Below are 27,609 nucleotides of genomic sequence, written 5' to 3' on the forward strand. Positions count from 1 at the left end.
TCAGCAATATGCAGATGACACTCAGCTCTATCTCTCCTTGTCACCGGATACTAGGGAGGCACTGGATGTCCTGAATTGGAGGCCGTGATGGGCTGGATGTGGGCTAATAAACTGAGATTGAATCCAGACAAGACGGAGGTAATGTTGGTCAGTAGGATTGCCAATTGGGATGAGGATATTTTACCGGTTCTGGATGGGGTTGCACTCCCCTTGAAGGAGCAAGTACGCAGCTTGGGGTACTACTGCACCTGGCTCTGCTTTTGGAAGCTCAGGTGGAGGCAGTGGCCAGGAGTGCCTTTGCACGGCTTCGACTAGTGTGCCAGCTGCGTCCCTTTCTCGAGAAGGCAGATTTGGCCACAATTACCCATGCCTTAGTCACGTCACAACTGGATTACTGCAATGCGGTCTACGTGTGGCTGCCCTTGAAGAATATTTGGAAACTGCAGCTTGTACAAAATGCAGCAGCTAGGGTTCTATCTGGAGCTGCCTGGTTTGATCACATCATCACACCTATTTTGAAAGAGCTGCACTGGTTACCAGTGTGTTTCCGGGTCCAATTCAAGGTGCTGGTTTTGACCTTTAAAGCCCTTAACGGTTTGGGCCCGGGATACCTGAGGGACCGCCTGCTCCCAAGGGTTTCTGCCTGCTTGACAAGATCATCTGAGGGTGCCCTGCTCCGGGTGCCGATGATGAGGGAGGCTAGGTTGTTGTGCATTCGGGACAGGGCCTTCTCTGTTGCTGCCCCCAGGCTTTGGAATGCTATCCCAGTGGCCATGCGCTCCTCAGACTCCATCACAATTTTTAGAAAGCTGGTTAAATCTTGGCTTTTTATCCAGGCCTTTACATGATTATTTTATTGCTACTTTTGTGTGTTTTTATCCATGTATAGTTATTTGTATTTTATATATTTTAATATCAGATTGTTTTTATATTTTTAGCGAAATACTTTTAATTCATTTTTATTATGTGTTTTAACTTTTGTAAACTGCCTTGTGATTGTTTTAATGAAAGGCGGTATATAAAACTAACAATAAATAAAAATAAATAAATAAAATTTCCAACCTGACAAAATGGGGTGGGGTGGGGTGTCATATTTGCTCTTCTGACAATTTCTCTGTAGGGATGGATCTGATCTAATATTTTTTAAACTGCACAAGCTCATTAAATATTATATCTTTAAGAGACAACCCCAGAAGACCTCAACATCAGACAAGCCATGTGAGAGAACTGGAGGAAATAGCTGCACTTTGCCACAGAGATCTGTGGTTGAGTCAATCACCTTGAGGACCAAAATTGCTCTAGGCCCTTATTTAATTTATTTAGTTATTTATTTGATTGATTGATTGATTTCTATACTGCCCTTCAAAAAATGGCTCAGGACAATTTACACAGAGAAATAATAAATAAATAAGATGGATCCCTGCACTCAAATGGCTCACAATCTAAAAAGAAACATAAGGTTTCACTTGAGGTACTGTGCTGGGGGTGGATTGGGCCAGTTACTCTCCCCCTGCTAAATAAAGAGAATCACCATGTTAAAAGGTGCCTCTTTGCCAAGTTAGCAGGGGTTAGCAGGTGAAACCAATAATCAGATATAATCTTCAGGGTTTTTTCTGTCCTGGGTCTTTCCAGTGAATAATAAGGAATACATTATTGATTTATTGGAAGGCAATGTATTTTTGCTGCTGCTTTCATATTTTCAATATTCTTGCAACAAGAAAAAGATTCATTTGTTGTAGAGGGACACCCTGAAACTGCAAGAACATTCCAAGACCAGTCTACTTTATCTTTTTGCAGCTGTATTTAATGGCTGCATTGGGCCATGCTGAAGAATTAGATGTGAATGAACTGGCATCTTGGGACATGTGCTGAAAAAGCTGTCCCATTATCTGAAAGCCAATTACATCAAAGGTGCAGAAAAGAAATGCACAATCCTGTTGATAGTCTGTGGGGCAAGAATGTTTGCTATTGTTTGGTCTACTAGCCTGATTGCTCTGATAAAACCACATCTCCGCCAAAGGGCATTTCTTTCTCTATCTTTGTTCCATGGTAGTCGCAATTATTTTTTTAGACCCATTACAATTTGGTTTCCAGGGAAGTTATGGATATTAAGATGGCTCCTGTCAATTCATTTAAAGATTGGACAATCTGTTAAAAATGATGGTTTCAGAAAAGGAAAATGTTGTGGTCCATTTGTGTCCTGCTTCAAAAGACAGAGCAGAACAATCTATTACAGTTTAGTAAATATAGCATACAGCAGATGGAGAAGAGTTTTTAGCAAAATGCACGTGGGTGGGATAAGATATACCAAGCCTGCTATCCTTGGTATAAGAAAGAATAAGGGCAGTGTGAGTAATCCAGGACTGTGAGGTCTTTGACCTGAAGCTTAATTGTTTTAGCCTCCTTCTAAGGGTCTCCAGGGGAAGGAGTGCAATTTCAGGTAGAGGGCATGGAAGTAGACTATTTTCCTTAGCAGAGACAAGCATTAGGTAACTAGGAAACTATGACTAGCTCCCAGGCTTATCTAAAATAGCTCTGCAGGCATTTGGGCCTGCTTCTCCCTCCCTTCTCCTCCAGCCAATACTGCAATACGGAGTTAGATGGACCAATGGTCTGATTCCGTTTTTGAGTCTGGCTCTGCTGCCCCAAGCTGCCATTTTGTAACCAGCTCCACTCAAGATAGGCCCGAGAGACTCCTGCCTGCAAACTTGGAGAAACCTGCTGCCAGTTAGACCAATGGTCTGATTCAGTATGAGGCAGCTTCCTATGCTCCTACGCAAGGTGGGTTTTGTTGGTTTGGTAAGGTGCAGCTTGTAGCTCCTGGAAGCTCTCAGTCTGGCCTATCCTACAGGGCTGCTGTCTCCCCAGACATCTCTTCCATCCCAACGTTTAAACCACACCCCCTTTCCAGTATATTCTTCCAGCCTTAGGGTCCTTTTCTTTTTGCGTGTCAGAGAGCTTGAGAAGAGATACCCAAACAGGAATAATAAATCTATTGTAAGAGCATATGGGGGAAAGGATGATAACTGCATTGCAGACAGGGAGGTTTGAGAGCTTTAAACAAATAAATAAATCAGCAAGGAGCACTAGGGACTGCTCCCTGCTCTGTCAATGCCACCCTTGAGCTTTCAGGTTCCAACTGCTGAATCACAGAGATCTGTGAATTCCAAGTGTTTCCATTTTCATCTGCAATATGTCAGTGGAGGATATTAAAACATATCCCTGCTAACTGAGCAAAGAAACACCTTTTTGAACTGGGTTTTCTATGGAAACTGCTTTGAGAACTTTTTGTTGAAAAGCGAAATATAAATATTCATAGTAGTATTTGTAGTAGTAGAAAGCAACAAGCCCTCTTACCTACAAATATCCCCAATCAGTCAGACATACCAGGGCCGGATTAAGGGCAACTGATGCCCTAAGCACAGCCCTCCCCTTTCGGCCCCCTCCATTGCTTAATTGACCAGACATTAATACTCAAGCAAATTATTTACTTATACCTTAATATTTATTTAAATTTTTAAAAGTTTTCTTCTAGATTTTTTAAGGTAAAACAAAACAGTTCCACTGCCTATAATTTCTTATAAATAGCCGCAACAGAAGGAATGATTGAGAAACATATTTCATCTTCAAGGTCAGACATCATAACAAATGACCATCTTTAACGTGAATATTTTGTACTGCTCTTTACAGTAATCTTTCGCAAATCAATGACTTTTAACTTCAGATATATCGTTTAGTAGTTTCTTGAAACTTTAGTCGCTCACTGAGCCAAAGAAAACATTTTTTTAACAGTGCAGAGTAAAGTCTAACACGGCAGATTAAAAACAGTTACAAAAAATCGACTAAAGTTGAGTGTGGCAGTGAAATGCAAGGTGACAATAAGGGAGGAAAAATAAGGGAGTTTGAGGAACATTTAGCTAAAAGTATCAAGGGGGTAATAAAAACTTCTTTAAATACATCAGAAGCAGGAAACCTGCCAGGCAGGTTGTTGGACCATTAGACAATGAGGGAGTGAAAGGGATTATTAAGGAGGATATGGAGGCTGCACAGAAGCTCAATGAGTTCTTTGTGTCCATCTTCAGAGCAGAAGATACAGAGCATATACCTGTTTCTGAACCAGACTTTTCAGGGATGGAGGCTAAAGAACTGAGTCAGATAGAAGTGAAAAGAGATGATGTTCTAAACTGTCTGGAAAAACTGAAAACTAACAAATTGCCAGGGCCAGATGGCATCCATCCAGGAGTCCTCAAAGAACTCAAATGTGAAATTGCCGAACTCCTTGCCAAAATATACAATTTATCCCTGCAATCAGGCTCTATACCAGAGGACTGGAAGGTAGCAAATGTAACACCGATTTTCAAAAAGGGATCCAGGGGTGATCTGGGACATTACAGGCCAGTAAGCTTAACATCCGTTCCAGGCAAATTGATGGAAAACATCCTCAAGGATAAAATTGTAAAGCACATTAAAGAACAGGCACTGCTGGGGGAGAACCAGCATGGCTTCTGTAAAGGTAAATCTTGCCTCACAAACCTTTAGGAGTTCTTTCAGAGTGTCAACAAGTGTGTGGATCAAGATGATCCAGTTGACATCGTATACCTGGACTTCCAAAAAACTTTTGACAAAGTTCCTCATCAAAGTTTCCTGTGGAAACGTAGCAGTCATGGGATAAGGGGACAAGTACATGTGTGGATTGCAAACTTGTTGAAATAAAGGAAACAGAGGTTAGGTATAAATGGAGAGTTTTCACAATGGAGGGAAGTAAGAAGTGGGGTCTGCCAGGGATCCGTACTGGGACCAGTGCTTTTTAATTGATTCATAAATGATCTAGAAGTAGGGGTAAGCAGCGAGGTGGACAGATTTGCAGATTATACCAAACTCTTTCAGGTAGTGAAATTGAAAACAGATTGTGAGCAGCTCCAAAAGGATCTCTCCAAACTGGGTGAGAGGGCTACAAAATGGCAAATGCACTTCAATGATGGCAAGAGTAAAGTGATGCACATTGGGACAAAAAGTATACACTGATGGGATCTGAGCTGTCGGGACTAACCAGGAGAGGGATCTTGGGGTCGTGGTGGTCAGCCTGCTGAAAGTGTTGACCCAATGTGCGGCAGCTGTGAAAAAGGCCAATTCCATGCTAGGGATCATTAGGAAAGGGATTGAAAATAAAACCGCTAAAATTATAATGCTCTTATACAAAATGATGGTGCGGCCACACTAGGAGTACTGCGTACAGTTCTGGTCACCACATCTAAAAAAGGACATTGTAGAACTGGAAAAGGTGCAGAAGAGGGCAACCAAGATTATCAGGGGCCTAGAGCACCTTTCTTATGAGGCAAAGTTACAACACCTGGGGATATTTAGTTTAGAAAAAAAGATGACTGCAGGGAGACATGATAGAGGTCTATAAAATCATGCATGGAGTGGACAAAGTGGATAGAGAGAAATTCTTCTCCCTCTCCCATAACACTAGAACCAGGGGTCATCCCATGAAATTGATTGCCAGGAAATCTAGGACTAACAAACAGAAGTACTTTTTCACACAATGCATAATCACCTTGTGGAATTCTCTGCCTCGAGATGTGGTGACAGCCAACAACGTGGATGGCTTTAAGAGGGGTTTGGATAACTTCATGGAGGAGACATCTATCATCGGCTACTAGTCTGAGGGCTGTAGGCCACCTCCAGCCTCAAAGGCAGGATGCCTCTGAGTTCCAGTTGCAGGGGAGTAAAAGCAGGAGAGAAGGCATGCCCTCAACTCCTGCCTGTAGGCTTCCAGTGGCATCTGGTGGGCTACTCTGTGAAACAGGATGCTAGACTCGATGGGCCTTGGGCCTGATCCAGCAGGGCTGTTCTTATGTTCAGTGAAAGGGTAAAGGGCATGCAGAGGGGTAACTAGGGAAAATAGCGCCTAGGGCAAGCACTGAAATTGCGCCCTTGTCCAAACAGGAATGATGGGACTTGTAGTCAACAATATCTGGAAATCCCTGTTAAAAGGAACACTGTACCATCTAGGCATGGTTGTTGATCAAAACCTGAAAACATGAGCCATCTCTGTAAAAGACTTAGAACAACAGTCAGGAGTTATGTGAGGATTCCAAGTGTCATTTTCTCTGTCTCATCTCATGCTTTTTAAAAAACATGACTTTGTCCTAGACTAGCGGATCACCTGCCCAAATAGCCACTAGCAAATAGGGGAAGAAGAAGGTGGTGGGGTGTGTGTGTGTGTGTCTATAAACCAGTGAATGATTCCTGCCAGCCTTTGTCTTATGATGACTGTTGGCTCATGATGGGGTATATGTGCATTCACCACACTAGTGCTTACTTTGACACCAGGAGGGAGGAGGATACATTAGTTTGCCACACTAGATAGAGGAATTTTCAACAGGAGCAGACAGCCAAGTTCTGCCAGGGCCAAAACAAGCCCCTGCCCGACTAAGAAATCGTTGTAATTTGCCCCTTCCATTCACAAGCAGTGTGCTGTTCTTTTATTATTGACTCTAACTCTCAAATATCCCAGTCATGGATGGAAAATTCAGGGTCAATTTACAAGAGACACATTTTCTACATGGAAGTTTCTTCTGTGCAGGTGTTGTGCAGAAACCCATGTGTAGTGACCACCAGGGGCATAGCAAGGTTGGAATGGGCCAAGATGAGATTTTAAAATGGGCCCCCAGCCCCTCAATGTCCAGGGCCTCCATGCACCCCAGGCCCCCAAGGATTTAAGTCTGATCTTTCAAAATAAGTATGCTGCCTGGAAATACATTTCACTGAATACACACACGCACACTTCACAGTATATAGTGATATACATTGAGTAGATCCTGATGCCCTTCTGGCACATCCCTTTATCATGTAGGGGAGCTGTTGATCTCAATGGCTGCTATAGTACTTCCTTAAAACAAGTGTTCAGGGGCCATTTGGATGAACAGCCCCACCCCATTCAATAAAGGGACATGCCTGGAGGGCATTGGGATGGCCATGGAAGGTGCCACAACAGGTGTGCACCCTCATAATTGGGGGGTGGGCGCTGTATCATCCAAACCAACCCAGAGTGTGTTTTACAGGATCATTTTATTATTCATAGGGTGATTATGATTATGAAAAATCCACCTGAATCAGGGGTATGAGTGAGCAAGCAGGCTTTTGGAGTCCTCCTGCTGTACTTATGGAAGGAGCACCAACACCACTCACCATATATATATTTTAAACTACAATTGTTCCTGTTCTTAAAACAGGCTGCCAATCTTTAAATTGTCATTGTCATGTAGCAGCCTTTTTAAAAAAATTTAAAGATGTACGGCAAAGCTGTGCTCTAAGTGGGGCAGGGCACTCACTGACTCCAAGACTAGAATTGAAAGGAAACATCACTTAGGCATCTTCCAAATATCCAGGTTCAAATAATTTTTTTTTGGTTTTCATACCAAATCTTTACTGAAAGAAGTGAAATGAAAATTATTACAAGATTTTCCCACTAGAGGTCTCCAGAGAAATACACTTGGTCAAAGTTAGTGAAGATGAGATTATCTTTATTTGAATACTAGGCATTGTTTGGAAAACGGGGAAAGTATCTAAATAACAATATATGAATCAAAATACTTTCTGTCAGTTTTCCCTATACCGTTTCCTGTTACTTTGGTTGACAATGCTCTTGGCAGAAGAAAGTTTATCACTTGAAAATAACCAATGCACGCCAATTTTACAAAAACTTTTAAATTAGTCTTAAGAGTTTTATCTACAAAAGGATGCTGGAGTCATTTAAGCATGGTATTATGTCTGGCTAAATTAAAACTGTAAAGGTTTATTTTGAAAATATGACATGTAAAAGGATCTTAAATCAAAAACTAAAATCAAAGAAGCTTGAAATGTTTTACAAATTAGCAGTTCCTTGATCCTGCAAATCATCGCTTATTCCAAAACCATTCTGGTTCAAAGGATGTTGCTGTGTGAAGCAGAGAGAGAAAGATCCATAGCAAAAGGCTTTACAATCTTCATTTTGCCTTCACAATGATGTATTTATTTGTTTAGGCATTTCTGTCCTGACTTTCACTTTCATGACTGTTTACTATATTGTCAATCACAGGTCAGTATGGAATAACTACTTTTCAACTAGGGGTGTGCATTTTGGATTTTCTCCGTTTTGATTTGGACTAGAACCAAAACACCCCTATTTCATTTTGCGTCCGAATCTGACCCATTTGAATCACCCCAGATACAATTCAGATCCAAATTAATCCAAATCGATTTGGATTAAAGAACTGGGTTCCAGGGCTAAAAGAGTGGGGTGGGGTGGTAGTGCCTAATGGGTGGAGGCTACCCAAATTTCAGAGGAATTGGGCAAAGGGCTGATTTTTGGTGATTTTTTGAAGTTCATGCATCTTTAAGGTTTTCCCCTTCACATCAGGGGGAAAGGGGTGGCCCAGGGTGGAGTGTGATTGGTGGTAATGCCTAGTGGGGGCAAGGAAGCTACCGCAATTTTTTTCAGAGGAATTGGGCAAAGGGGTGATTTTTAAGTGATTTTTGAAGTTTATGCATCTTTAAGGTTTTTCTCCATAGGGAATAATGGAGGTTTCAGCAGCCCCATAACTCCACTTGGGAGACACTGGGGTGGCCCAGAGAGAGTGGTGCTGTAGTGCACAGAGGGTGCCGGGTAGAGGGTTTTGTTGTTTCTGAGGTGTTCTGCGTGTAGATTCTCTGGTAGCAAATGAGAGTGAATTCATGGTTTGTCATTGAAAATCTCATATGCTACCAGAGAATCTACACTCCGAACATCTCAGAAACAACAAAACCCTGTACCCCATGGGTTAGCAACCCATGGGGGTAGTTGGCACCCTCTGTGCACTACACCACCATTCGCTCTGGGCCACTACAGCACCCCCCAAGTGCAGTTATGAGGCTGCTGAAACCTCCATTATTCCTTACAGAGAAAAGCTTTAAAGATGCGTAAACTTCAACAAATCATAAAAAATCAGCCCTTTGCCCAACTCCTTTGGAATCTGGGTAGTGGCAGGCACCCATTGGGGCACTACCACCCCACCCCACTCTTCCACCACAGATGCCTCTTTCTGCCCCGAATCTGCCCCAAAGACACTCAAACTTCAAGAAATCACAAAAAAATCAGCCCTTTGCCCAGTTCCTTTAGAATCTGGGTGGTGGCAGGCACACATTGGGGCACTACCACCCCACCCCACTCTTCCACCCCAGCTGCCCCCTTTCTGCCCCGAATCTGCCCCAAAGAACAACATAACGGCACACACAACAACCGCAGAGCTTTGTTGAGAACCAGGTTTCCAAAGCAAGCATGATATCACACAGATGCAGCAGAGCAGACTAGGCCCTAGGGCCAACAACAGTGCCCTGCCCTCCCTCCCACAAGCATTTTTGTCCACCACAAGCAACAGAGACACAGTCAGCAACATCTGTGGCACCTGGCCATAAAAGCACATTCAGTAAAGATGCAAAACAACATTCTGCCAGCGGAGCAGTGAGGCTTTTTGGCCCCTCTCCCAGCACCGAAAGAGTGATGAATTGACAACAACAATGGCAGCACACAATTTTTGGGCACATTTTTGCAACGGATCGTAGCCTGTGGCATGAGCACAACCTATGTAGATTCAAGCAATCTTTGGGGGGGGAAATCCTGACAACTCACAATATGACCCAATCTTCATTGCAAAAAACAAGTCCTCACAGTCAATAGAGGTTGAGTTAACCTGTCCTTTGCCCACACCCATGAGGTCCCTTAAAACACAGGCACACAGCAAGCAACATAGGCACACATTTTGGGATTGCATTGCAATGCATATACTGCATTGGGGGTATGACTTCAGCAGGGTGCCAATGCAGCTGCTGCAGTTCTTTAAGGCTGGCACTCACTCACTCCTGGGGCCAGTAGAACAGAGAAACTAGATTCAGGGAATTTAGAGCAATGAATGTATCAAAACAAACAAAGAGAGGACAGATGGACTGATACAAATTATGTCAATATCAACTTCAAGCAGCCCCAGAAGATATACAGCTGGGTCTCACGATCAGTGAGACCTGGTTCTTGAGAGTGCGTGAGCAGGGAGGGAGCCCTGGGCGGCCGGATCGGCTGCCCACACGATTGCCTGCTCCATGATGGAGCTGGTGGGGGCTGGGGAGCTTGGGGGGCCTCATGGCCCCCGGAAACTCCAGTATGCCTTGGGCAAGTGCGCCGGGCACACTGGGGAGACCCCCAGAGCCGGGAGGCGGCTTTTCACCTCCCATCTGGGGTCCACTTATGAGTAGCTGCGGTGCGGAGGTGTGCCACAGCTACTCACGACTGGGAAGCCTGGGTTTGCGGAGTGCTACAAAAGCGGGCTAGCGGGCTAGATTTACATGATCAGCAAAAATCCGGCTAGGCTCTCCTAGCCCAATTTTTGCTGATCGTGAAAATAGCCCCATAATGTAACTTGTGGTGTGGGTCTACACAAACACAAAGCAAGCAAAGTTTTAATTCACAAATTATGGGCAGAGAGAGAACTGGGCAGTGGGCAGGCTTCTGTTTTAGAAATCAATGAAAAGTGTGCAGGAGTGCAAAGCCTAGCTTGTTAAATTAATTTATTAATATGAGTAGCACTGGAGGAAGACAGGCTCCTTACCTTTTTTTTTTTTTAAAAAAAATTGCAAGTACATGCAAAAAAATTATTTGGAAGGGGGGGGGAAAGAATTTTTTTTTAACCACTAGGCTACGCTACCCTCTAAACCACCTACCTAGATAACGGGGATCTATATTTAAACTCTAAAGCTACACAGATTGAACCCCTATTAAAAACTTATTCTAAATATATCACACATAACTTAAAAAAAAAACCCCAAACCTCTCTTCAAACGGGGGGGGGGGACCAAATACACAATTCAAGAGTAGAGCCGTGTATGTGTAATGGTGTGGTATGTGTGTGCGTGTGTTAAAATATAAATGGCTGGGCCACTCTCACTCAGTTGAAGGATTATCCAAATGCTGGGTATCTGAAATTCACTTCTGAGAGGGTCTGGTCAGTCATTCTTCCTTCCTCTTCAGAAGGGGCAGCCTCTCCGGAAAATTGGTGGCCGCTGGCTGGTCACAGGTGGCTGGCCATTGCGCTGGGGCTGGTGTGGCAGGAAGCTGCTTGCACAGGCAGGCAGCAGTGATGTTTCTCTCAGCAGCAGGAACTTGGAAGAAGTTTTTAAAAATCAGGGGGGGGGGATAAAAAAATCTTTTCTACCAATCCTCTCTTTTTCTTTATTTAAAAAAAAAAATGCAGGTGAGAATGGCACAGGCTGAGGCAGCAGGCTGGGGCAGCCAGCAAGGCAGAAAACATTTTTATAAGAGAGAGAAATAATTCTCCTCCTTCTCTCCCAATCTGTTTTTTTCTCCAAAAAAGGCTGGGAAAATCAATGCAGGAGAAAAGGCAGGCTGGGAGCCAGCGAGGCTGAGCAATGGTGGTGCAATGCTATAGCAGCAGCAGTAGCAATGCTGGGCAAATAGAGGCAATGGTGGACGATAAGTGCAGCAAAAGCTGAGCAGCAATCAGGCAACAGAGCTCTCTCTTCTCCCACACAAAGCAGCAGAAAGGCAGAAATGGCGCCTGTAGCCCCAATAAATACCCCTGGTGCAAAATCCCTCTGAAAATCCCCCCCCCAATCCTTGCAAGTTCATCAACTTCCCTGGCCAATGGGGGGTTAATTTGGTTCCTACATAGCCCAATATGGGCATTCCTCTGCAGATCGGACCTTTTCCATTTGATTACAATGGAAGACTGAAAGGCGGGAAATTCAAACTGATAGCAGAACTCAAAATGGAGGAGGAAGAAGAACTAGCACAGTGAGCGCAAAATGGAGGGCCGAAACGTCAAAGCATTTGGAGCCGGAAAAGGGGCGATTCATTTCGGCTCCAAAATATTTTGGTTTGGCTATCGTGTGTTTTGTTTTGGCTATGAAACACCTGAAACAGGCTGTTTCAGGTACAGATCGTGCTGTACCCAAAACGTTTCGCACATCCCTACTTTCATTCCCAGAAAAACGATATCAACACAGGATTCTTTTACACTGCAGAGGTGATATTTGTCCCCAGGAGTATCATCACTGTCATTCTTCTGTGCAGTTCATTCCCTGAAATTGGCCCCTTACCCCTTTGCACAGCAGTGCAGAAGCATATTCATCGATTCACATGCAGTCTAGCAGCCCTTAGCAGATTTATTTGTGGCCAGAAGGAGAGAAGCAGACTTCCTGTCCTTGTCTGGCCAAGACATGGTGCCAGGCTTCTCTTCCCCTTGCCATGAGGGCAGGGTGCAACCTTCCAATGGCCCTTAATCCTCTGACTGATGGCCCTTCGGGTCTGCAGTCTCTGGACAACAGCAATCCCATGAAGTCATCAACATTCATGTTTCTTACTGAGGAAAACTGAGGCTCTGCCATTACGTGGTAAACACATAAAGACCTCGATCCAGCTAAAGTTATCTGTAGAAAGACTGGTGGGAAGAAGCAGGATTCTGGTGGTCTGTTTCAACAGGAGGTGCGAACAGTAATTTATGCAAGTGCGACAGACAACTTCTTCTGAGGGCTGGCAGCTCTGCTGCACCTCAGTCTTGGGAATGACTGGATGCTTCCAGATGAGGACATCCATGCCCCCTGCACGGCATGTTTGGAGACATCCATCTCCCTTTCATGCTCTAGGCCTAGTTCAACTTATTCAGTGGTAACAAAATTCCATTCAAGCCAACAGAAGACGTTAGGTATTACTAATTAGGCATTACTAATTGGGCATTACTAATTAAAGTCTATACAGGCTGGCTCAGGTGATATTTTGCCAAGTTGGCTCTGCTCCATGAGATGACAACATGAGTGCACATGTTCTCCACTACCAGCACCAACATAGCAAGGCTGTTATCACAACCATAACAGGTGCAGGGAGGGAGGACTGGGGGAAAGCAGGGTTGAACCTACCTTCCCCCCAGACGAGCAAGGAGCTCCTCTTGGGTGTACCATTGTGCACCCACACAATTTGTGCTGCTCCTGGCAGTGCCAATCGCTGGAGGCCAGGAAAACAAGTCTTGGCCTCCAGGTATCCCGTAATGTACCATGCGACGAGCGTTTAACTCACTTATCACAAGAAGCAAAGTAAGAGCAAATGAATACAAAGTAAGAGCAAATGAATACAATCCTAGCTCATAAGCTTCAGCTCAGTATTCACAAGCCCTGATTCTCTGTACATAGTGCCAATCTGAATATGTGTACAGTGACATATTATATTAAATTTATTTGTTTGTTTGTTTGTTTATTTATTTATTTATACCTGTAGCCCCTTTGGAGGGCTTCCTAAAAGCCATGGGGGGGTCTTCAAAGGTTCCCCTCCCCCCTCTGGCCTCTAGGGACTCGCAGGGACCATTTGAACATGTGCGGTGGCCTTAAAAAAAAATTTTTAATGGCTGCTGGGGGGAAAAAGGCCACCGCGCATGTTCAAATAGCTTCTGCAAGGCCTGGCATGGCCTAGGACCTCACAGAGGCCCTTTGAGCATATGTGGTGGCCATTTTGTTTTCGGTGGCCATTTTTTAAAAGTTTAAAAAATTGCGCCCCCCTCCAAGTGGTGCCCGGGGCATGTGCCCTGCCTGTCCTACCCTAGATACACCCTGTCCTCAGTGTGTGCTTCATCTGAACCTTGCTCCTCTACATGCGGCTCAGATGTTTAAAATAGAAGAGGAATGGTCTGGATGAACTGCATCTCTATGCAATTAAGGAATGGCATGCTGGGAGATATGTGTCAGCCCATATCTTTATTACATGGGGTGGGCCAATTGGGCAAAGTATTGTCCAGAACAACCTATTGCTTTCAGTAATATTTAGCCAGGACTAGTTTTAGCTGACCGGCCTTTATTGCAGACAATGAGGCTCTCCACATGAGCAGTGTGGAGAACCGTACCGGGCTCTGAACTCTGTTCGGTCCGACCTTGGACCAAAACCCACCCCCGGACTGGACCAAACTGCGGGGTGGGGGGCGGTTCAAAGGGGTGCCAGACTGAACTGGTCCAGTCAGGTTCGAGTCCAGTCCGGACTTGCACCGAACCAGGCCAGCTGGTTCCCTGCACATCCCTAGAGGGCAGCCACTCTGCTACTCACATCCCTAGAGGGCAACCACTCCACTACTCATGCAGTGTATTGTGGGATCCTGGAGGACCCAGTGCAAGTTTCCCCCCTCCCATCCAAGCTCTGGAGCTCACCGCCAAGCTGCTTGTGTGGGTGTGTGAACAGTAGAGTCCAGAGGCGGCTCATGTCATGTGGGTGCTCCCCCTGCCACCAGTTTGGTCATGATAATGACCTGAATGTGTCTGCTGCAGAAGGGGAGGGAGCAGGGTGAAGACCCTCCTCCTCTGCTTCTGATTGGCTCAAGTTCAGCATATCCCTTCCCTGAGACTGACTGACAGCTTTTAAAAAATAGAACTGGTTACAGTGGTCCCTCGACTTATGAAGATAATCCATTCCGAACGCACGTTCGTAGGTCGGAATTTTCGTAAGTCGAAAAGCGCATCCACGGAGGTCCGGAAACACTCGTAAGTCGAGGAAACCGCATCTAAAAATTCGTAGGTCGAGGAAGCCGCATCTAAACCGGCAACGACTTCCGGTATTTTTTGTCGTTCGTATGTCGAAATCTTCGGATGTAGAGTACTTCGTAAGTCGAGGGACCACTGTATTCCGATTGAAATTAATGGGACAAGTAAACTTGTCACTATTACTACTACTACTACGGATATTTATATACTGCCCTCCAACCAAAGTTCTAAAAGTGGTTTACATAGAAAAATAAATAATACATAAATAAGATGTCCCCCTGTCCCCAAAGGGCTCACAATCTAGAAAGAAATGTAAGGTTGACACCAGTAACAGCCACTGGAAGGATGCTGTGCTTGGGTTGACAGGGCCAGTTGCTCTCCCCCTGCTAAATAAAGACAATCATCATTTTAAAAAGATCCCTCATTTGCTCAGTTAGCAGGGCTTAATCTGGATGTAAGCCAGTGGCTGGAATAGCCTGTCTCATAACTAACATTTAAATTTGTGTTTGCATATATACGTGCATGTTTGCGCGCGCGCACATACACGTGCACACACACACACACACACACACTCTATGGGGTATTTGAGCTTAAGGTTTGCGACAGAAGGAGTATACTTTTTGAAAAAGTTTGGTAACCCCTGACTTATCTGAACCCAGACATGCTGTCTGAAGAGACAGAGTCCAGAAATAGGCTGACCTCTCAATCTGGTTTTTTTTTCATGAGAACTAGGCCAGATTTTGCTCTTTGTGGTGAAGAATGGGACTAGTACCATGAATTCCAGTTAAATCCTATGGATGCTGCCATAAAGAATGCTCTGTTTTTACAACATAAGTAATTTCTTGCATTAACACACCCTTTCTGACAGCTTTAAGTACTCATCGGGTGTATGTGTGTGGGGGGGGACCCTGAGAAACATTATTCTTGTGAAATATAGTATTCTTATGGAAAAGGAAAAAAGGGGACACTGAAAGCTCCCACATTGAATGCCCTCATGTTTCACATTCATGCAGGGCTGATTAAAACCATCTGAAGTTGCTGTTTCTTGGAGGGTGGTTCGAAGTCTCAGGTTGATACATTTTCCCCTCCCACTGTGCTGTAGCATGTATATAAACTTTGAGCTCACTGAAAGCTTTTACCAGCTCTTCTCTTAGACCAGCCAGGAACAACAGAGAGACAAAAGGATGGAGCTCCTGTTGGTTGCCACAACTGCCATTTGTTTATTGTCAGCTTTTCATCCTGTAGAATCTTCCTCTGCTCATTATGACAAGATCTTGACCCACAGTCGGATCAGGGCACGCGAACAAGGGTAAGTCCAGATTCATCTAAATTTCCTAATATTCATAATTGGTTCAAAGCGAACTGGTTTGACTGCGTGAAATTAAACTTCCTTTCACAACCAAAACCAGTGTTTAGGCTTAAGAAGAATGTTCCAAAGAGAGGGGTGCTGTTATGTGCTCCTTCACATACTTGCTCTATTCCTAAACTTGTGTGTGTGTGTGTGTGTGTGTGTGTGTGTGTGTGTAAACACACACACACATCACTATGACTGAAGTGTTTTTAACTGGATAAACAAGATCACTGCTAAACACAACATTATGTATATACACATGATTTTCCACATGCTTGAACGTAATTTAAGGATTGCTTAAATTATGCCAGGACTCATTAGAGCTTAGCTTAGGCATCTGTTTTCAATGGTAGGGCTCAGCCCTGGGGCATATGAAGTAAGAGCAGATGCATACCTCTTCTCCACAACACAATGGCTGGTTCCAAGTAGATTTCCCTCTCCATTCAGTCAGTAAAATCCCTACACATTACGGAAATGCTGCCTGAGCAGAGAATAGTGCTCACCCGTGTGAGCTCTGGCATCCCTTCTTTTTGAATATTGTATATGAATATATACAATATATTTTATGTATTATATATATATTATATTATATTTATAGTATAGTATATAAATATTGATCATATTTGTATTACATATTTATAGTGAGGGACTAATTCAATTACTCCTTACTCTGGGATAATTCCAACTACATTAGTGTTCAGTGGACAGTGAATTTCCCCCTAATTATGTTGTGGGTTTTTTGCATTTCCAGTTAACAGTTCTGAATTTTCTTTAAACTCTGAAAGCTCAGTTAGAAGTTTTGATTAGGTGAGTTATTGCAATATGATAATATTAACATTGGTTATCAATGGGGCTATCTGCAAGTGCTGGCAAGTGGGTGGGGGGGAGGCAGGGTTCAACCTACCTTCCCCCCAGATGACCCTTTGCAGCCCCTGTGGTGCTCAAGCCGTGCACCCACATGACAAGGGCTGCCGGGAGTAGCGCGGATGACTAGCCATGCTGCTCCTGGCAGCACTGGTAAACAGTCTAGGACTCATTGTCCAGGCCTCCATGAATCCCACAGTGCACTGCATGCCAAGCCCAGTGCCCTGGGGATTCCAGGAGCCCATCTCTGTGTCAATAGCTTGTGTTAAAAGCTGGGCAGCAGCACTGGGTTTGGGCCACAGCACCACTGGGATCTGCGCAGGTTGTGTGAGAGGAGTGCTGGTCTTGTGGTAGCAAGCATGACTTGTTCCCTTAGCTAAGCAGGGTCCATGCTGACTGCATATGAATGGGAGACTAGAAGTGTGAGCCCTGTAAGATATTCCCCTCAGCGGGTGTAGCCACTCTGGGAAGAGCAGAAGGTTCCAAGTTCCCTCCCTGGCTTCTCCAAGATAGGGCTGAGAGAGATTCCTGCCTGCAACCTTGGAGAAGCCGCTGCCAGTCTGTGAAGACAATACTGACCTGGATAGACCAATGGTCTGACTCAGTATATGGCAGCTTCCTATTTCCCCATATCCCTGGCAGTTCTGATGGGCAGCCATGCCCAGGTTTGGCTGCCTAAGCCTGGACTTGGCTGCTCATCTGAACAACCGCAATGAATTCATATTAAACATGTATAAGAAGTATTCTGCCCATCCTCAAAATGATTTGTTTGAATAATCTAGTTCAGCATAAATGCACACACACATACACACAATTAAGAAAGATAAAACATTTGAAGAAGTAATGCTTTTTAATTGTTTTAGAAATTCATCCTCATCTAAAATAAAATCATGTCACTGCTCCATTTGGAACAGTAATACTGTAATAGATACATAGTACTGTTGTTTGAAGGTGCAAACAAAAGCATGAAGTGCCACAATGCAGCGGGAACTTATTTTGGGTAGGCCCCATTGAAACAAATGGTCTTGTGCAGCTTCTGTTGGAGTTCATACAATTTTTTTTTTTGCTGAATTGTGCTCAGTCTATGGAATGCATTTAATATCTGAAGAGACTTCCTTTTCCCATATCAGAAGTATTTGCTATTTCCACCCAAAGCGTGTTTCTTTCTCATTTAGTTATGGAATTGTTTACTGAGGTGCTTTCATAAAACAGTATTCCAAACAGTGCCAGTCAAAATAACCTATTGGATTACAGAAGATGAGAATTTTCTTTGTGGAGGCAGGGGAAACAAAATGTTTACTCATCTCCCATGACTTCCCCCTACCCCACTCCCTAAATGTGCAAGTTGATCTACACAGCTGTAAGCAGTATTACCCGAAACAGGATAAAAGCTCAGTGTCACCCACAGCTTACTTGATTGTAGAAATAGAACATTTGTGCCAGGGAGAAGACAGCTGCCTTTCTGAATAGTAAAGTTTGCAGAGGCATGAAAGGTTAGAAACCTGCTTGTTAAAGGCCCAGAGCCCAGAAGGTCCTTCATGTCGCTTCCTGGGCTGCTGAAGAGGTGGAGCCCCCCCCCCCCAATGAGGAGAACAATGCCAGGAGCTGCTTCAGAGCAGAGCTGATAAGGACAGCAGGAACTGACATTTAGGCTAGAGCGGCGGGGGTGGGGGGAGATAGTTCATGAGAAAGTTGAAGGTGGAACAGTGGAGCCATCATTGCTCATGAGGGCCGTGTTCATTTCTCTCATCCCACTATTGCCTTTGGCCAAACGGATTTTGCAGACTTTCGAAGCACTTCAGATAGTCCCTTGAGAACCTGTGACCAGAGGATAGCACGTTGAGTGTGATGCCCACTACAGGCAACAATGGTGTTTACTGCTATTGTACTACAAATCTCCAGCCTTAGCTTGTGCAGATATCAGTGAGCTGCTATCCACAAGGATGAGACTGAATTAGGGAGCCATGTAGGGTGTGTGTGTGGAAGAAATCCCAAGCAAGGAACAGGCTGGGATTTCTGCTCAGGGACAGGTCCAGGGTAAACTCAGGGACGTAGCTAGGGAAGAGGGAGCCCATGTTCATCCCTCTCCCCGGCAGTCCCTTGGAGTGAGGGAGATAATGAAGAAAATAGGGAGGGGTGGAGCTCAGAGACCCTCAGGAACTGGGAGCCCCGGGTTCTTTGAATCTACCTTCTCAATTATAGCTACACCCCTGGGTAAACTCTTTGGTAAAATAAGCCCTGTGGAAACAAGTTAGAGCTCATTTGCAGCTACAGCTACCAAATGTGGTTAGGCTCAAACCCTAAGCGTAAACCCCCAGCTCATTTCTTAGTAGGAAAAATGTTGCAAGCATTTTCTGTCCAAGTAAACCTTCACAGACTTTACATTTACTTACATGAAGTCCCTTCCACATTTATTCAAGCTACTGTGTGGGAAATAGACTCATATCTGTAGACTTCAAAGCTTTGCTTTTTAATATGTGTCTATCAACTCTTATTTAAATATTTGAACTTCAAAGCACTTTTTAATGTTGATCTTTCTTTCCCCCAAGCCCAAATGTCTGTGCTCTTCAGCAAGTGATGGGAACCAACAAGAAATACTTCAGCACATGCAGAAACTGGTACCAGGGAGCCATCTGTGGAAAGAAAGCGTAAGTCCTGGTTCTTTCCTGACTACCAGATATGGGTGGCCAAGCATTGGCATGGTAATACAAGTGGCACAGACAGCAAGAGTTTGTGACACCACCTGCATAGGAGTAAGAGGACCTGCATATCTTGCCCTGGCCTACAGTCAGGGCTTAACCCACGCCTGTGCTACTGCTGCTCCCTGGCACAGTAGCCTAGGCAAGGCAATATTCTCCCATGGCATGGAGTAGCTGTATACATCATGCATTACATTCTAGATTGGCATTGCCCCGTACTTTGGACTTGACTTGAGACACTCTTACCAACATGGACATTACTTTTACTGCACATATAAGAAGATGGACAGCCTTTCTCATGTTCTTATATATATTGTCGTATATAAATATTTATCGTATTTGCACTTCTGATCTGTGTTGTTATGTCTCAACAATTTTTGAAGTACTAATTTGCCTTTTAAGTATTATTGGGAATGAGCCCATAATGTGGGAACCTTCCCTTTAGCCCTCAAACCAAGAAGAGGCATGACTCCAAGGATACTGTGCCAAATTGACTATATCCATCAATAATCAGCTATACTTGGGCATATACTTGGACTGGGGCAATCTAGATGCTCAGGATCTTTTAGTGCTGTACTAACAACTGCTGAATCAATTCCCTTAATTACTCCACTAGCATTCCAGTCTTACACCACCACTGCCTAGAGCAGTTAAGCATAACATCTGGCTCTGTGGACAGTATTGACTGTATTAGCACTGCCTGTGAACCGTGTGGTATCTGGATCCCAGGTGTGCCTGGAGTTTGCTGTGACTCAGCTGCCTGTAATGTTATAATGAGTAGAAGAGATTGTCAGTGAAGTGGACTACTTGTAGGAAGCACATTGTTTTAGAGGTACAGGAAGCAGCTCTTATCTCAGCTGAAATTCTGAACCCCACATAATTATGTAATTGTTAGCTACCTTGAATGCCTCCAGACTGAGCATATACTGTCATGTCCACCTGGCCTTTTATACTATAGTTACATTAATGTTTGTGAATATTGTGTGATTCCACATAAGCTCTAAATTTTACAATTCAGCATCTGGAGGATCTCATTGGTTGTTTCCTCAAAAAGCAAGTTACTAGCCTTTCTGGCTGCAAAGATATGCTTGAAAGTATATGGGCGATACCTGACAGGAAGCTGAGTAGAATTTCCAGTGGTTCCGGGGCTTTAGTAGTCTGCATATCTCCACGTCTAGCTAAAGCAGAATAAGTTGTGCAAAATCAGGAGATATATGCATATTTTATTTGCGTTATTTAAACAGGTCCCAGAAACAAACTTTTTGGGCATGGAAGTTGGACACATAATTTTGATAGACAGACAGACAGATAGATTATTATTAGTTTGTCTTCAGCCATAGCCATCATATGAGCCCTTACATCCTAAAGAGTTGTCCTGGGGAAAAGACCCTTGCTATTGCTCAGCTGAATTGTCTTTGAGACTTCCCTTGAAAATAATGGAGCACTGTTTCAACTTTAGGAAACACATTGTACTGTAGCTAGTGAGTGGAACCTTCTGTGGCCACCAAATTGGTCATCCAAAAACAAATCAAACCACAATTCAAACCAGAGAACCACAGAAGTCTTCATAATCTAAAGTTACCTGCTTAACAATCCAAGCCCTTCCCACACACATGGGCCAGGTTTGGAATGAATGAGCAAGAACTAGAGCACAGAACCCTGCTTTCTCATCTCCAGCTGTGTTTCCCCATTTTGTGGTTATATGGGATGGGAGTGCGATGAGCTCTTGTCCTCTGGGGGCTCAGTAGGATGGAGCTTTAACACCTCCGGAACTCCTCCTTTTCAGAGAAAAAGATAGATGAGGAAGAAAGCAGAGCTGTTTATATATGGCTATGCTTCAGAACCTTTTTCATCTGGAGTTTGAACAAGGCTAAATTTGGTATAGGGCTGATATTTCTCTGTGTATGGGCAGTGTACTTCATCAAACAGATTTTTCTGTTGATGTCTGCAAAGTGTGGGGATTCTGATCACTTCTTGGAAGCAGTCCTTCCCCAAAGCAGTTCTCATATATGTGATACATTGGCTTTCCAGTTGCAATGAACCATGAGGGAACATATGGCTTTGCATATTCAAAGCCAAATGCTGGCTAGACATGAATCCCTTGAGTTTTGCAGAGGAAGTGTGCTGTGTGTTTAAAGGAACATGATAATCTAAAATTCACTCAAAGAACATTTTAGCTGTGACCATTACACATTGGCAAATTTTCTGGCCCATCTGTATTAACTTTGTGTCAACCCGATTCTCCTCGCCCCCGCACCCCACTGGATACGATGAAGTAAGGGGAGGAAAGGCAGAGCTGCTTACAATTCTGCCTTTCTCTTCTTTTTCTTTTTTTCTCTAACCAGAATCAAAGGCATGTAGGAGATTGGCTACACTCCTTTTTGTCCCAAGGCAAATGTTCTTGGGACCTAGAAGTGGAAAAAGCACACTACCTTCTTGGTTCTATCTTGAAGATCACCATTTTACTCAATTCTAGCATTATACAATTAAGGTGCTAGAATAGTAGCTATGTCCAAAGGGCTTTCCTAGCATACCTATCCCTTTGGATAGGCCCATGGTCCAAGTGGTGAGCGCCTTTTAGGCAGATTAGATTACATGTTTGCTCCCACTATGACTATGCAGCAATTGCATTGCCCACTTAGCCAAGCTCCACTTTCTTGATTCAGATGAGAGCCATATTGTCCTTTGCAATGCACCCTTTAACTACTCTGAGATCCTAGAAATCATCATCCTTGGTCATCCTTTAGCCTGGCTGACTCTGTCTCTTCAGGGTGCTCTGCCTATTCTGTACAGTTGGCAATTGGTTCCAGGAATAAGGCCAGCTGTATATCTCTTTCTGTCACTATGAACTTCTAAATAAAGTAGATTAGTTTAACCTTAAACTTATGTAATAGTGATGCTACAATGCATAGTAGAGAATTAGACAGGCACTTCTGTGTAGTTTTCCAAGTACACCTCCAGATAGTATTTGGGTATTTCATGAGCCCCAGAATACTGAAATGTGTAGTTTTCCAGCATTTTTTGGTCTGGCTACGTCCACTGTTAAATAGTTCTTGAAATATTAAAAGATTAATGAGCTTGACTTGTATTTTTCAGCTGATATTATGGTAAAGTTATCTGAAAGATGGGTGTCAGATATTTGGACAGGGGGCGCAATTTCAGTGCTTGCCCTAGGTACTATTTTCCCTAGATACGCCTCTGCTTCCATATCATGGGAAGATATGTCTTATACAAAGATACGAACAAGCATGTTTACCAATTACATGAAAGACTGACATGCTTTTAGCAGCAATCTCAGAAAACACAGTAAAGATGATTTTCCATTGATGATACAGCTTTAGCTTGACTTCTGTTGGATGAATTTATACCCTAGAAAAAGATCTATACCCTAGCTGCTAGCTACTTGGTGGTCAAATAGAGAGAGAGAGCTATAGAAGCATTACAGGGAGGAGGAGAAGGAAGTCACTCCCAGGAAGTTCCTGAATACATTCTTTTGATTGAGGGGTCATAGAGGCAGAGATAAGAAGGAAAGAGAAGGAGACCCTAACTGACTATCTCTGCTCCCAATGCCCCTAGTGGTCATTAGAGTTATTGGTGCAAAAGGTCGATGCCATCTGGAGCTGGATTTCCAACAATTATTTGGTTCTGATGGTTGGGTTCAGAACTCAAAGGGAAACAGCCTTTCTCTCCTTTTATTATTTATTTGTAAACACATTAGTTGGAGTCTTTACTTTAAAAGCAATGTACAAGTCAGAGTTTTAAATATAAACTATCACCAAGTTAAACAATAATTTATTGTAATAATTTACCAGCAGTCCTATTACAAACCACAAACTAAGCCACATGTCTAAATCATAAGTGTGCAAACTATTGTGGAGAGAAGGGTTTGGCAGCAGGATTATATTAAATGCCTGCAGTTAGAAAACTCATTCCTGAATAAGAACATTATCACCTGAAAATTGAATGTAACCAGAGAAATTTGTAGGTGGAGCTCTCTCAAGAGAACATTCCAGAGTTTGAGTGCCATCGTTAAGAAGGCCCCACCCACACTTAGCAGATCTCACCTGGCTGAATGAGGGGGCGTGGAACAACTTATCTACCAGTTGAAGTCAGGATGGAAGAGATCTTCTCCCAGCAAGCAAAATACTGGCATAGCTACCCTCTCATGTTTATGGCACTATTTCCATATGTCCACAAAATAAGTACATCTCTCTTGGATTTTTCTACCATTCAGGAGAGAGCCAGGGAAAAGACCAGTAGTGGAATCCCTGGTCTTATGGGTAGCAGTAGGCTATTAAAAAAGTGGAAAACAAATTTATTGTAAGTGGCATATAAATGCTGGGAATTATTATTTTTAAATACAGTGATGAATAACAAAGATGACAATACTATAAGCAGAGTTGCATGTGCCGTAATTCCCTGAGCATTTAGAAAAGCTAAAGAATGTGTTAGTCGCAGAATTCAGCTTCCCCAAAATGGCTTTCTTTTTTTTAAAAAACCCCACAAAGTTTCTAGTCCTTATGATTGCAAACATATATATGATATGGGTAATGCTAGCGAAATCCTGCAAGACATAGAAGGGTGATTGGTCAGAAGAGAGAAGGATCGGTGCTGTCTAGTTCCTTGACTAACTGAAGCAGAATGAACTATGCAGAGTAGCAGAATAAATTACACAAAATGAGAGATGTCATGCAAATTTGAATAATTTGTATAATTTATACAAGTCAAATAAACAGTAGCAGCCAGCATCCTGACTAAGGAAGCACTCATGCAGCAACACTGTACACTATAAGGGAGAGATAATTTTCTTACATCTCCTGTTCCCTCTGAAGCTGACTGTGGCAAAAATATATATATATATATATATCCCTGAGGGTCATGCAGCCCTTGGGGACATATTTTCAGGAGTTACAATCAGCTTCAGAGGGAAGGTGGGATGAACGAAAATCTCCCATCTGCTCAGAGTGCAATGCAGCGTTAGCTACTGAAATGCTTCTTTAGCCTGGATGCTGGCCAGTATTTCTTCTTACAGAATTATGGTTACTTTGGGGCAACATTCTATGTGTGTATGTGTATAGCCAGTTAGTGTGGGGAAAACACAGCCCTAAATATAAGGTTAGATTAAGATAGTAAAACATTGGGGAAGTAAAACAATATTTTATTGTTGTTCTGCAGAACTGTCTTGTATGAATGCTGCCCTGGCTACATGAGGATGGAAGGCGAGCGAGGATGCCCTGCAGGTACTGTCAGAGGGCTGCATGCCATATGAACATAGACAATCTCTTCTCTGCTTTTGTTCCAAAGGAAGAAGGCAGGACAGAGAAAAGGAAGCTTTTGTGGGTGTTTAATGTTATGGTGAGAAACATTACTGAAAGAAGATTCACATTGTATCATTTTTTTCTCATGTTTCTCATTGTACTTAAGTACAAGAGAAGTCTATCAGTGGCCATGGTGCAGTGCATAAACCATGGAATACTGTATGGAAGTACAATACATTTTGCAATCCCCAAGTAGACCAGTCACAGATGAACTGGGCATTAGCAGCACACAGTTACAATAGTTTTCCAGGCAAGCTGAAGTGAAGTTTCTTTCCTTTGAGCATCTTTTTAGCTGCATAGTTTATGTACTGCTGGATTTACCTGAATCCAAGACTAGGTTTTTTCCAAGTTCTTAGATGTTAGAAATTTCGGTGGGGGTGGGGGAGTGGAGCTGTCACCTTATTTTTAGAGTCCTCTTCCTTGGGGTATTTCACCCCTATATTTTAAGGATGTTGTCTTGAATTCAGAGTCATCTTCTATTTAGGTAAATTTGGTACTACCAAGTTTGACACATGCTAAACTTGGAGCACTGAGACAAGCAGTGCTTAGTTCAACACATCTAATCAGTCCTAAATAATCTTCACCAGATGAAATTGCCAATAATTGGAAAGAATGGGGGTAGGGGAAGACAGTGAGAGTATTTCATAGCAAATATAGTCTGCACTGTGCTTGTTTCTTGTCTATTCCAGTTGCTCCCATAGATCATGTCTACGGCACTTTGGGCATAGTGGGAGCTACCTCCACTCAACGATACTCTGACATGTCAAAACTGAGAGAAGAGATTGAAGGAGATGGATCTTACACATTCTTTGCACCAAGCAATGAAGCCTGGGATCTCTTGGATCGGGTAATTCTATCAATATGGATTTTAAGAAATATTATGACTGAGTGACTTTTAGTAACAGCTGCTATAGTTACACAAATTGATGAATTCTTTATATTAGCAGAGAGAGAAAAAACACTCAGCTGCTGAACACTGTATTAAAATTACCCTAAAATAGTAGCTGCTGCTGCTGCTGCTGCTGCTGTTGCTACTACTACTGTTTTCAACAAAAGTTCACAGAGTGTTTTACATAGGGAATGAATGAATGGATAAATAAATAAATAAATAAATAAATAAATAAATATTTTAAAAGGGAAAAACCTAATTGGCTAAATGTAAGAAAAACTAACCCAAATTTACCAATGTTTCATGTTGCACACATAACTTAAGGTGGATGGGACAGAACTCTGAAACTAACCATCAGGAGATATTTCCTACACTGAAAACTTCAATCAAGTCAGGGACTCAGAAGCAACAAAACTTGCCAGCAGTGGCGTAACTAGGGAAAACGGCGCCCAGGGCAAGCACTGAAATTGCGCCCCCCCCACCGCACACACACCCCGCCGCACCCCCAACATACATCTGACTGACACACATGTTTCAGAAAACTTTTATTTTAAAAATTAAAAAAATTACAAAAATTACCAATATCATACATGTGGTCAAGCTCCTATCTACCACTTCAGATTCATTTTTTAAAACTATCCAAATTGTGGGGCTATCATTAATTTGTTTGGATAGCTCAGGTTAAAATGCTGGAAAACGACAAATTTCAGTATGCTGGGGCTCATGAAATCCCCAAATATTATGCGGAGTTGTACTTGGAAAAACTAAAAGAAGTGCCTGTCTAATTCTCTGCTATGCATTGTAGCATCACGATTACATAAGTTTTAAAAATAAATGGAGAATTTGACTTTTCCCAGATACTCTGAAAATAATTAAATGATATGCAGAGTAAACTGTGTCACTGCTTGGAATATATTCTAGTATTTCAGAAAGACAGTAAAAATGAGAGAAAGAGCAAGAAACTCCCAGTGGGCCTTAATACCAAGGATTTCACATTGATTCAAAGACAAACTGACCATTAATAGCCATATTATTAAGACATCACATTTAACTCACTTATCACAAGAAGCAAAGTAAGAGCAAATGGATACAATCTTAGCTCATAAACTTCAGCTCAGTATTCACAAGCCCTTATTCTCTGTACATAGTGCCAATCTGAATATGTGTACAGTGACATATTATATTAATTTTTTTTAAAAAAAAATTACCTGTAGCCCCTTCGGAGGACATCTTAAAGGCTGTGGGGGGTCTGCAAAGTTTTCCCCTCCTCCCACTGGCCTCTAGGGCCTCACAGGCACCATTTGAGCATGTGCGGTGGTCATTTTTTAAAATTTTTTTTTTTAAAAATGGCCGCTGAAAACAAAATGGCCACTGTGCATGCTCAAATGGCCTCTGCAAGGTGTGGCATGCCCTAGGGCCTCACAGAGGCCATCTGAGCATGCCCAGTGGCCATTTTGTTTTTGGTGGCCATTTTTTAAAATTATTTAATTTTAAGAAATTGCGCCCCCTCTTCAAGTGGCGCCCGGGGCAGGTGCCCCCCCGCCCCCCTATAGATACGCCCCTGCTTGCCAGTCAGCTGAAACAAAGGACTCAGTTGAAATGTTGCATTCCATTTTGATCACATTTTAGAAACAAAGAAAGGCAGAGAAAGCAAGCTGGTGAAAGGCAGGCTTACATGCTCACCCGAAAGGGACCTTGGTATATGGTAGCGTACATCTCCAGCAAAACATGTACACAAACTCTATATCTGATGATTTGTGTGATTCTTGCCCCTAGAATAAATACATTACTAGAAGTATAGCTGTGTCACATGCTATGTTAGGGGTGTGATGGGACCATGTGAGAGTTCACATTTCCCTTTCATGGATACTGACTACCAGTTCTGGGTTTAGAATGAAGGATTTGGGACGGGAGCCCAAAAGAACTAGGTACATTTTGCCT

General features: G+C 43.1%; 1 protein-coding gene across 8 annotated transcripts in view; it reads left to right on the forward strand.

Moving 5' to 3' along the window:
- The window catches only part of POSTN (periostin), a 90,385-nt gene that overhangs the window by 10,594 nt on the left and 52,182 nt on the right, over positions 1–27,609 (forward strand). For 7 of the 8 annotated variants that reach the window (XM_053297632.1, XM_053297633.1, XM_053297635.1 and 4 more), the window contains exons 1-5: positions 2,708–2,781; positions 15,702–15,856; positions 19,312–19,410; positions 24,637–24,701; positions 25,469–25,626. In XM_053297632.1, coding sequence (XP_053153607.1) covers positions 2,752–2,781; positions 15,702–15,856; positions 19,312–19,410; positions 24,637–24,701; positions 25,469–25,626 — 507 coding nt within the window. In that variant the 5' untranslated portion in view covers positions 2,708–2,751. Of the gene's footprint in view, positions 1–2,707; positions 2,782–15,701; positions 15,857–19,311; positions 19,411–24,636; positions 24,702–25,468; positions 25,627–27,609 lie in introns of those variants that run through there. The other variant, XM_053297637.1, reaches the window with a different exon arrangement.

The sequence above is a fragment of the Hemicordylus capensis genome, chromosome 2 (genome assembly GCF_027244095.1).
Source record: "Hemicordylus capensis ecotype Gifberg chromosome 2, rHemCap1.1.pri, whole genome shotgun sequence".
Lineage (NCBI taxonomy): Eukaryota > Metazoa > Chordata > Lepidosauria > Squamata > Cordylidae > Hemicordylus > Hemicordylus capensis.